The sequence below is a fragment of the Oryzias melastigma genome, linkage group LG12 (genome assembly GCF_002922805.2).
Source record: "Oryzias melastigma strain HK-1 linkage group LG12, ASM292280v2, whole genome shotgun sequence".
NCBI classification, from domain to species: Eukaryota; Metazoa; Chordata; class Actinopteri; order Beloniformes; family Adrianichthyidae; genus Oryzias; species Oryzias melastigma.
This window is the reverse complement of record NC_050523.1, coordinates 20707814-20720504: the sequence shown is the minus strand read 5'-3', so window position 1 is coordinate 20720504 and position 12691 is coordinate 20707814. Positions and strand designations below refer to the sequence as shown.

Genomic DNA, 12691 nt, shown 5'->3' with positions numbered 1-12691 from the left:
TATTTGGTCCAGACTGAGTCAAACCAAACCTTGGGTTTGGTTTGTATTCAGACTGCCTTCAATCGGACTTCTGCTTAGACCAAAGTCAAAGCAATGAGAGAAAGAAACAAAGATTGACAGGAAAAGAGTGTGAGAAGCAATGCGTATCACATTAAAAGCTCTTTTACTGAGTCTGCATTTATCTAAACACATTTCAATGAGTTGCTGTGTCTCATTATTTGTCTACAGCGCATCAGTTGCTATGTTTCCACTCTGTTTACTACCACGTGGTGCAGTCTGATAGGAATTGAACAGAGAAAGATGGGTCCGATATCAGTTACTGGTTCTGGACCACGGTCCACTTGGATGTATTCTGACTGAAAATTTGCTCAAGATTATTACACAATTCTTTTGCATAAAAAAACAACCTCTATACTTTTTCAAGATTCTGCATCAAAGTCACTTTGAATATTTCGACAAATCCATGGGCATAACAATGGAAATCCCTAAATATACTAGGTACAAAATGTGATTACTACATGTTGTTCACCAGCATCATATTTGTTCCGAAGCTCAACAATAAAACTAGAGAACAAGGACGAAAGGTGTTTATTTGAAAAGAGAGTTTTGTCATGTAAATGTGTGGTTCTGCACTCACCGTCTGGTATGTGATAATAAACTTCATCATGTGACCCACAGGCATGTTCTGGGTGAGGAACTCTCTCATACTGGGCAGCGCTGGCTGGTAGTGGATCTTTGCTGATGGAGAAAACAACAAAAGAGTGTGAATCTTAAATGCACCACATCCTTTCTAACGCCCACTTTACCTGCACTCTCCTAAAGTAATATGTTGTACTACTCGACCTGCAGGGCTTATCTGTGGTTTATTTGACAGGCTCAGTAAAGGATGGAAATAAAAACTAAATATATTGAGGACAGGTAGCACACTGGAGCTAATCCTCCCATTGATCACAGTGGCATTAATGGCTTTGCAAATAAATCCCTCTGAACTGAAGCTGCTCTGCCTGTTTTTCTGGCTGCAGAGTACTAATCACAGCAGTTACATCTGTAAAAGCTCCATCTCAGTGATGTGCAAGCCGTAAAGCAGCTTCAGCAGGAGTACCTGATCGAGGTGGTGTGCAGAATCGGGCAAAGAGCCAGGCTTTTAACAAATGAACTAGTGGAATATGTGAAACATAATTTTTGAAACTGTCAAGAGTCTGTCAGCAGCCCAAAAAATAATGCCCTTAATGCTAAACAAAATTCATGAGCCTGCAGGAGTAAAATTGAGTAACAGTGACATGAACACAAAACTAATTTGACATGTTCGCCTAAAAGCTCAAATGACAACACGACCTGCGTGACATAGGACCTGCCAAGCAATACTGAATCTGTGATCTCAAAGCTTTGTCATCTGATCGCAAAAAAAAAAAAAAAAAAAAAAAAGCCTCCTGCTTATTTATTTATCATGCAGTTGATGAACAAATGCTCTGGAGATGCACTCTGGAAAGGAGTAGTACAGCAAAACAACACAACCATCTATTCACACACACAGGGAGCTGCTTGGGGACTTTAGCAGAACTCAATCAAATTAGTTACAGATAATTTAAGTAGTAGTGGAACGAGTAAAAATAAATAATAAAAAGACAAGTCTGTGACCTTATACTTGAACTTTGTCTAAAAAGCATTTTTAATGATAGTAAATGGTGTCTACTTATAGTAGCTTTCCAGATTCTTCAAGGTCCAAAGTGCTTTACAGTCACCCATTCACTCACAATCATAGTCCAACAGCAGCAGTGCTGCCATTCGTGGTGTTACCCAGGCCTCCAGGAGCAACGTGGGGTTCAGTGTCCTGCCCAAGGACACTTCAACACTCTGTCACGGGACTCTGGGAAAAGCAAGTAACTAAACCTTTGATAAAAGGTCAACCATTCTACATGTATGCCACGTATAAATGATAAAAATAATACCCAAGGACCATCACCATGCCTCGTTGGAGGGTCTAAGGCATGACACTCTTCTTAATCTGCTGCTTCCAGTAATCCAACATATTAATGCTTCAGCACAGAGGTCACACAGCAGAGAAGCTGATTTATTTATTAATATCTAATGTAAAGAATCTTTACAATGAGTTACCTAATGCCACTTGCAGCTAATTAATAAAAAAAATGAAAGTTATTTGAAGATATTGTTTTTATTTTAAGCTTACAATTAATTAATTGTTAATTATTTTGTTTATGCATTTCAAGTGTGTTTTTGATTAAAAACACTGATGAATCAAATCCAAGCACTTTGTTTATATAGCACCATAACAGGATAAGAGATAAACAAAGTGAAAAGCAAAACCAAAAAACAGTCATTAAAAGGTTTAAACTATAATTGTTATACCAAGGTCCAGGTGAATACTCTATTCTGATTGGCTTCTGGAGGTGGATTAGAAAAGTGATAATCTACGGTGATAATGTGCACACTTACAGTAGGTGTCTTGCCCAAGGACACTTCGACACATGAGCGGGCATCAAACCCGCAATTTTCCGATCAGGAGACGACCGCCCTACCCCTGCACCACGACCACCCGGAAGTGGAATAATGCCTTTTGAAGTGTCCATAATCAGAAATCAACGCAATTCCATTGGATGGTTCAGGCTTCCACGTTGTGTGTTTATGTCTGATAATGCACACTTTGTCGGGCATTATCCCTTATTTATGTATTTAAAAACCAATACATTTAAAATGATCTCTAAAATTCCCAAAAAGCCAGTGAAGGTAAGCCAGGATTTGGGTGTTCTGTCGTGCTCCAACCAGAACTCGAGCAGTTACATTCTGGACCAATTGGAGACGTGAGAGGAGGAGAACTGGCTGAAAAAAATATCTTTAAAAAAATAGGATTAGAAAAAAAATGATAAGAAGGAACGATTATACTGACAAATAAAATGATCAAGAAATAAGTATGGAGAGAAAATAGACTCACTCCGATTATGCACAGTTATGCACGGATCTATGGTAAGACTCTATTCACGTCTCACTAATTTGTCTATGACTGATGCGTTTAAGTACTACTAAAATGCTGGTTCATCAGAGTTTTCTTATCAGCCGTTTTGAACTTAGATTATAAATAACATCTGGTGAAATCAGGTTTGAAATCAGTGTTCCTTTTAACCCTTGTGGTTCCTTATGGGGTCCAGATGACCCCACACTTACATTGATGTGTGATCCCTCCCATGATAAAAGTGGACAGGATTGTATGTCTCCCACATACATCAGTGAAGATAAAAAAAAAAAAAAAAAAAAAACTCTTGGAAAAAAAACGTTCAGCACACTGTCTTGTGGGGTCCAGATGACCCCACTTTTAATGTAATTATGCCTAGAAAAGCACAAGGGTTATGACAGACTGTTTTAAATCTTGAGCCAGGAGACCCCAATTCTCACAGGAGCTGCTCGGACAAAAAAACAAAACTTGACCCTTGGTAGTACGGGGTCGTTTTTTGAAAAATTTTTACTACTTTAAAATTTGCTCTAATAATGTATTATCATTAATCATTTCTACATCATTGTAAACAGCCGATATGGTTAGCAAACACACAAGTAAGTTAAGAGACTACTGAGGGTTAAAAAGCACTGGGCCATCCCCTCCTGTATTCAGTTTGCAAGATATATCGACAACAAACTCATCTGTGTTTCTCACTAAGCTGTTACCTTTCACAGCACAGGAGGGCTTTTTTTCACATCTCCATGAACTCTGCAAAACCACTTCACATTCAAGTTAACAAAGTGCACAATTGCTGGTCTCTGACGGCTGACACTCTAAGGTACTGCCTCCTCAAGAAAGTCGGTCTTTCAAGTCACCTAGTGCTTTTGAAACAGCATGACCTTCGATCCTCTCTAACTTGTGTGCACCGGTGGACAGCCCTGACCTTCCTTTTAGAGTTTGCTCTTTCACTGACAGGGGAAGCAATCCTTCAACGAGAGGGTTCAACAAGTCCATCAATCTCTTTTTGTCATATTTTAGAAGAGTATGTGTTTTTTTAGGGGTGGTGATGAATGTCAATGATAAATAAATGGATAAAAAATGTAATTGTGTTCTCAAAATGTGACCTTCAATAAGAATGAACACTCTATATTTGAAATATTGCAATTACAGTAATAATTCTGTTAGACTTTGTTCCCTCAGGCAATATAACCCTTTAAATCCGCGGACTTTTAACAAAAAAAGCTTTCAGTCAGATTCAAACACATCCAGATCACTAAGGATCTGGGTCATTACTAAAAAAAAGCCAACACGATTTCAAATTAGTCAGAAACCTCCACAAGAGGCTTTTGTTTAGTGTAGGAGGATGTATACTAGACACTGTTTATTGTCAAAAAGTCTAACGTTCAGCCTTTTTAGCTCCCGGCAAAACAGTCTTATTTGCGTTTCCTTGAAATATTGTCCTTTTCTGAACCAGTGATACTTTTTACAATGTTTACTGCCAATAGAAGGTTTTTGCAAGACTCTGTGAAAACTGATTACTTTTTTTGTAACTGTAGCCCTTCCTAGTTCTGAAATTATAACATCACTTTCACATTTTAGCATTCCCACAAAAGCGGCAATCATTTGAGTAGAAGAAAAGGTTCTGAAATATTTTAGAGTAGTCTCTGTACTCAAGGCCCTTTTACTAAGAAAATGATGCCCAATGGAAATCATTAAAAAAGAAAATGAAACTCACAGTGTTTGGCCGTCAGAAGCAGCTGCTCTTTTAGTCCAGCACTTAAAACAAATGTCAAAGATAAAACTGTACAGTATCCAGAGAGGTTTTACAATCCCTGAATTCCACACATGGCACCCTGGCACTTTAAAAGGGAATCTCTGAAAAACACATCACCTAATGCATGCTGCAGCCTTCAGCAAAAGAAAAAAAACATATTAAAGATTGTCAATTTATTCAATTCTTTCCCATCTAAAAATGTTTTGCGGTAAATAACTTACAATTTCTGTATCTCCATCCTTTTTAGAGTCGAGGAGATTATTTACTCTATTCATTTACTGTTCAGTCAAAGAGTGGGTGCACCCTGGAAATTTCACCAGTCCACTGAGATAGACAATGACACTGTGCTGCCTTGAGGCAAATTATAGTTAAGTTAATAAGGTAATATGTTGATAGAGGTTTATTAAAAAATAAAAAAAAAAAAAAAAAGAAAAAAAAACCGTAAAGTTACCGAAGATAACAACTTCCGGTTTTCCCGCGTAACTTCCGGTTTTCGGTTTCTGGTAATCAGAGTGTGAGAAGTCCAGCATGTGGTCTAAGATATCTGTCGCTATCCACACTAAAGCTCTGTCAAGGCAATGCTTTTTCACCATCTGTAGAAGAAATTAAAAACTCAAAACGTTCCTTGTGGTCCTGATCTTCTTCACTGGTTTATCTTCATGGTCAAGTGGTAACAAAACAGACACACTCCCACACCTTTGGTGCAACTTCAATAGGGAAGATCTACCTCATCTACTTAATGCTAGGTCGCCGATTCCTCACTCCACACGTCACTCATCAGCAATTCCTGCCTTTCAATTCATAGATGTTTGTTTATCCACATTCCAGACACTTCGCAGACCCACTGTTCTCCTCCTGGTTCTTCACTTATCAGAGAAAAGTTCCACCTGAATTCTAACCATGATATCATCTCGCTGTGAGACTGCTAGCCACCCGCGCCCTGCCCAATTTTGTGATGTGATAGCACCAATTCTCACACTTTTTTTTTCCTCTAAAAGCAATTTTCTTCAATCACTGCAACTTCATTAAGCTCTTTAAGTTTAGAAGCTCAAAAACAAAAGTTATCAGTCAAACCAATCCAATGAGCTAAATGTCCTTGTTGGAACATTATTGATAAAGGGTCTGAGTTCTGAACAAAAATTATGGCTAAAGATTGTGTTCGGCTGTTAAAATGTGTATGTACTCCAACAGGCTTTAGTTGAAAAATATTTTTGAAAAATACAACTTTAGGAAAAATAAACTTCTGTTTCTAGTTGCAGTTTTCCTGGATTCATCTGATCAGTTTGGAAACATGTCACTTCAATTCATGTTTCAAGTTAACAAGAAAGAAAAAATAATTGCAAAGTAAAATTTTTTTTAAATGTCAAGTTTTGTTTCTGGTCATATAATTATCCTGAACTGACCTCCAAGAGGAAATAAGCCATTTTTGTGGTATTTTATGACGCAAGATGCTAGTTTGTTTTTTGTCTTCCTTAAAGCCATGGCTTTGAAACAGACGAAATAATAAATGCTCACCAAAGATAAATTATGACTTTGTGAAGATGAGTGATAACAGTTGGCATATATTCAAAATGCCAAGTTTATTGGCTTAGTTTATTGATTTTTTTTTCAACCCTCAATAGAAAGACTGTTTCCAGTCTTTGTGAAAAACAAGAAGCTTTTTTTGTTACTTTATCCAATATTCATCTCCACAAGCAGTTTAATCCAAACAGAAACCAATAAAATATGTTGTAAACCATGCAGAAGGAGGTTTGCCATCATCCCGTCAACATGACGGTGAGCGTCCTGACAAAAAAAAAAAAAAAAGAGTTTCATTTTGCTCTGAATGTATTTTTCAGTCTATCTGGGAGAAATTGGACAGAATAGCAACATTTTTGAACAGATTTCTAGTCAAGTTTCTATCTGACTGGTTTTAACCAGCATGCAGTGAGTCAAATCAGTTAAAAAATACTAGAAAGAAGGCCAGCAGTCTGCAACTGAGAACTCTGTTCTGGTGCTTGTTCAAGAAAGAAAGGCATTTTTAGTATGTGCCAATGGTTATCACAAGGTTGCAATTTATCTTCTGTAAGTATTCATTATCTTGGAGCCTTGTCTGTTTCAAAGCCATGGCTTTAAGAAAAAAGAAAAAACTTTGAGTGAAAATGTACCCCAAAGAATTGAAATAACAAGATACCCATTAGTGGTCCTTCATCATTGTTTGGATCAGATCTTTTGAATTTAAACCAGGCATGTCTGCAATAGTGAAATATTTTTTTTGTTTTTTCTGAAGGAAATGTTAAGCTTCAAAACAATAAGTTAAGAAACTTAGTGTACTTGAACAGCAATTTTATTTTCAATTCTAATGTTCTTGTTCAAGTCCCACCCCAATTATAATTTTATCTATTGCAAATTTGTTCCAAGTGCTCTTTTAATTATGAATATACAGTTTATAGCTAAAATCAAAAGATTGTGTTGTCTTAGAAATTTGCCTCTGAGTCGTGGGCGGGACTGCTGGCACAGAAGTTAGCCTCGGCTGATTTCCCATCAAGCTTGTGCCAAATGTACAGCCCGTGGTCCGTATCCGGCCCTCCAGATGGTTTAATCCGACCCAGTCATAAAGAATAAAAAAATATAAGGATGTTGGGGAAAAAAAGCAAGTTTCAAGCTCATTCCTGTGGCGAGTTATGGTTCTTTAAAGAAATGACCGCAATGCACTGTCCTGCCACTAGGGGGAGAAAAGGAAACGCAAGACCAGCATAACAAGAGATCAAGAAATAAACACAATGTAACATTGCTTAGGCTACCTGGTTGTTTGGTATTTTTTCCAACTGATAAAAAAAACTAAGCAAAAACAAAGCTACAGATAACAAGTTGACCATAGGTTATTTTGCTATTACGTTACAGGTCCGGCCTACTTGAGATCAGGCGGGTTTAGGAAAATGAAGATGTTAATGGATCTATTTGTCTGCAAGCCAATGCTTCAGAATTGGAGCGGAGAAGAGAGACTTTGGCCCACCCATGGTAGTTGTTGTATCACAAACCCAAGTTTTTGTTCATAAATACAAAATAGCATTAATGGCTTTGCCTTGAAAAATAGGCTAATGGGTCTGGGTGGAATTCTCAATGTTGACAGGGGAATTTAATGAAAAAGACCCAGCAACATTGCCCTTATAAAATGTTACAAACCAGAAAAAAACGTCCACAAATCAACAACTTTGTTTCGTTGAATCTTAACCATTTCTAAAATATCTACAGACATTTTTAACCAGTCTTTTTTAGACATTTCATTGAAGAGCATCTTAAATTGAAAAAAAATATTTTGTGGAAGCCAGAAGCTTAAAATAAAATAAAATGTCTACTTTGGCCTCGAATAGAACACTTTGTGGATATGCCTAACATTGAACCAACCTTAAAAAGGTCTAGGACAGCTTCCCTGACAGACAAAAAGATTTTATGTCTGATCGTGTATGAAAGCTGAAATTGATTCGCTTTAAAAAAAAAAAAAAAAAAAAGTTCGATTAGTTTTCTGCTATCAGATAAACTACTCAATGAATAAGCAGGAAAGGGCAAAAAAAATTCTAGGGAGGAGAGAGTTAGTGGATACGTCATTGAACTTGGTTTTTCCAGAGTTATCCAAATTCACACAGCTTTGGAAAAAGCACTTTGTGAAGGTGCACAAGAACAAGCTGCATTTATTGTGTTTAAAAGCAACATGATCAGTCAAAAATGTTTAGTTTTTACCATTGGGACATACAAAAATAACTTAAACGGAGACATAAAGCCTTCTCTTCCACAAGCTGCCAAAATATAAAGCTAAGATTTAAAAACAGAAAATGAGTAGATTTTAATCTTGTAATAAATGATTAATCTACATCAACTCTGGCTGTAATATCCCTTAAGGTAGCAATGCATCTTTAATAGCTAGTATTAGCCGGTACTAGCACTCATCTTTACCATAAAGATTTCTAGGGATTTTCCTTCCCAGAATTAGCACTGTTGAGTCAAAAATACTCTTATATATTTTATGCTCATTTTCCTTATAGGCAGTTTCAGGTAAAGGATAAAAAATATAAATATTCCATGGTGGAGTATTGCAGTAAATAGGTCATAATTCACAAAACCTTCAAGTTTCACGTTGTATGTTAACTTTTCCGACTTAGGAGGTCATTTAACAAAGTCATCTGGAAACTGAGAAACTTTTGTGGTTCTTTTGATGTCCTGAGCGGTCGTCTCAAACCTCCACTTCGTCCTTCAGGTCAGCACGCACGCCGCACGGTTGAAAACTATCAACTCCCCGTACAGTTCTACGCCGCTTTTAAGGTGTCTCTGTGGACACAAACATGTCGCTCACCTTGAATAATGCAATGTTCTGAGTGAAAGCAAACAAGGAAAAGACATTCTATTTTATGTTAAATGAGAGCAATGTGTGTCATTATGCAAAACGAGTCATTTCCCATGAGGTTTGTAGATTTCACACATTTCAAAATGAAGGCTCAGATGTGAACCGTATAAACTTATGCACATGAGAGCACTCGAGTCAGAATCACTCGTGTTTGTATTTGTTAACTGTTGCCTCACAGTCAGTAAACAGTGAAACATTCAAAAAAAATATAAAAGACTGTAAATGGCTTATGCAAACAAAGCTGAACCTATTGTTGTTATGCACGTTAAATGCTAAACTTACCTTTTTTTCTGTAAATAAGCGGCTAAGAAATAAAAGTACAGTCAGCAATACCATAAATTATTATTGAACTGTTTGAAAAAACCTATTTAATAACTTCTTATAGTTTTTTTTTTTTTCAAGCTGTCGAACACAAGGTACTTGGCAAAGAAGATGTATATAAACATTAGTTAAAACAATAAAAATGGCATGAGACACATTAGATTAAAAGCACCATATAAAGTTATCAACTGTCCATTCAGCCATTTTGTAAATGGGCTTAATCACATTTGGGGGTCATGAGGTTGCTGGAGCCTAACCAAACTACTGTTGGTTAAAGGTTGGGTACACCCTGGATAATTTGCCAGTCTATCCTAGGGCAACACATTCACATTCATACCTAAGGTTATCTAGAATAAGGAATTAACCAATAAAGTACATTTTTTGGACTGTGAAGCGCCTGAAGAAAAAGCGCACATGCAGAAGAAGAAAATGCAAACTCCGCAAAAAAAGGTCCAAGCTAGTATTTAAACCAGAGTGTTTTCACTGTCAGAAATAAGTGCTATCTGGAGGATAGCAAAAGTTATTTATAACTTTCAAGCTATGCTCACACCGCCTTCGACAGCATCCACTTAAGCAACCACTTTTCAAAATTAAAATTTTCAAAATTCTAACGTTTGCACATCGCTAAGCATATTTTAAAGACCGTTTTTAGGCTCTATAAAACAGCCACTGACAGCACCGTAAGTGGCAAATCAGGTCAAACTTTGACCAATCAGGTACTTAGATTAAGTAGTGGCATCCCTTTTAACCCCATGAACACTTTCGCTATAAAAAGTTACACCATCATTTTTGCGGGGTAAATTTTACCCAATATAATATACCCAATTTTCATGAAAAAATTAGAGCAACACATGATAAATTAGAGAAATAATTTTTTTCATTTTCAACTGTGGTTCATGTAACAAAATGGAAAATAAAAACAGTAAGATGCTAAAAACATGCTTGAAAATTACTGAAAAATTAGGAATTTGAGAAGAAAAATTTCAAAATAAAATAATGATACTGGAGACTTGGTCTTTGGTTCACCCAATACTGAGGCATGTGAGACTTTACCCAGGGGCCCATGACACTCAGAAAATTGCAACGTATTGAAAATCATGTAAATAATTTTGCTTGGATGAAAATCACCTGGTGATAGGGCTATAGGGTTAATAAAAGTGCCAGCCGTTTGAAAATTGATCACAGGTGTGGTTTGTGCTCGCCTAGAAATCTAGGACACAAAGTCTTTAATTTATCAGAATCAGACATGACAGAAAAGAACTGGAACAAGGTTCACTAGATTTTCACCACTTTGATATTTTTCATCAAGCCTTCCAACTGTAGGTGGTGGACATGTGCTAGTTAACAGTAGAAAAAGAAGAAGAAGCCCCTCCCTGCTCGTCCAGCATGAACATCATGGGCTATACCCGTGTTCAAGAATGCACATTTTCTACTCTAATCACATCCCTGGTATGAGCGTAGCTTTAGAAAAATCAATTACTGATCCAACATTTAAGTAAAAACTTGTTCATTCTTTGGGTAAATGACAAATTTAATGGCCAGTAAAACATCGCTGAACATGTTTACTATATTTATCTCTTGCTCCAAAAAGTATCGTCGGAAATGCACATTGCATCCTTTCCAGTGTATTTAAACTCTCCAAGATAAAAATCTCACTGCGTTAATTATCTTTGCCGTCACCCCAGCTCCCACTTCACGTTTAATCCTTAAATTAGGCCCCATTAGTTTAAATCACTGCACAGCATTTACTGACCCAGAATTCTCCTTCACACAGTGTCAGTTGACAAATCGTTGCTAATGTGATGCTTACCTGTTTCTCACAAGTGTAAACAAGCCTCTGCACTGAAGCGTGAGTGGCAGTTGTAATCGCCTTCTCACCCCTTCCCCAGACTGCTGCAGCAACAGCGCATCCTCTTTCCGTGAATAAGGAGATTATTACATGGGGGCTGCTTGGCTGATTGTCATTTTTACACAGGATCATGGGAAAATCTTTCAGAGTCAAGTATTTTGACTTTTTTAAACTGTCCCACTTAGGTAATGGACATACTATTTTTAAAAATATAAACAGGACTTTCAACTGAAGGCAATTAACTATAGAAAATAAAAAGTGTTAACAAAACTTGCGCAAGTATTTATAAAGAATTGATGGATTAAAACAAATAAATAAATACATTGATGAATACATGTTTTAGGTTATAAATATAAATAGCAATACGTCTATAAAGTTGGACCAAATATAACAGTAAAAATAGAAAGTAGGATTTTTAAAACTCCAAGTTGTTTTCATTTTGAGTCTTCTGTAATTATTTTTGGTCATTTTTTATTTTGTTTTTTTTTAATTTACTGTAATCTTTTGATCTATGTTTAAAGTGTTCCCAATGGTAATTTAAACTATGCTGTTCTATCAAAACTCAAGAAACCTGTGTCGTTTTCTCAAACATAGTTTCTGCAGAGCAGCAGGAGTTCATTAGACACTTGCTTCTGAGTTGTCGATGGGACCATTGGTGCAGAGTAAGCCCGCCCCTCCTTCCCATCATCCATCTGTGCATACTCTCTCTCGCTAGCCCCTCACAACCACAACCTAACTGGTGCAACAAAAATGGCGAGCAATATTGAAGCTACCCAGCCGTCCCAACCCCTCATATATGGATGCATGGTTCGGGCCCCATCCCCGTGACTTTTTGACGTTTTTGGTGTCCCCAACTCATCGTTTTTTGATGTTCTGGCTGTTCCTATTAAATCACGGGTCCCCAACCCTCGGGACACAGTACCAGACATGGTAACGGATGCAAAACTGGTATACCGAGATAAGATATCGGTTCGGTCTGTGTACCGGTACCGGACAGCATCCCGGGGATTGGGGCCCCCTGATTAGCATATGTATTTTTTTCCTGTCTGTGGCCTGGTAACAAGCAGCCCTCAGACTGGTATCAGTACATGGCCGGGAGGTTGGGGACCACTGATTCAATGGGAGCAGCCCACATGCCAACAAATGACAAGTTGGGGACACCCATAATATCCAAAGTGATGCGGAGGGGGCCGAAACCATTTGTCCATTTATGACAAGTTGGTAGTGAGAATGCTTTGGTATTTTCTGCATACAGTACATAAGCTCTTTTTTAAAACAGCATTTTTTTCATCTTCTCCTGATTCAAAATGATTCGAAATACTCTGGTCATTCTTTTGACTACCATAACACTTGAACCATTTACAAAATTAACAAAAGTCCAACGGATTCCAAAGCGGACAAAAGCAGCCTTCCACT

The 12691-nt window shown here is 37.3% G+C and overlaps 1 protein-coding gene across 1 annotated transcript in view; it reads right to left on the bottom strand.

Moving 5' to 3' along the window:
* Positions 1–12691, bottom strand: part of si:ch211-127i16.2 (probable flavin-containing monoamine oxidase A) — a 74433-nt gene that overhangs the window by 33629 nt on the left and 28113 nt on the right. Inside the window, exon 9 of the mRNA XM_024298859.2 lies at positions 638–738. Coding sequence (XP_024154627.1) covers positions 638–738 — 101 coding nt within the window. The remainder of the gene's footprint in view (positions 1–637; positions 739–12691) is intronic.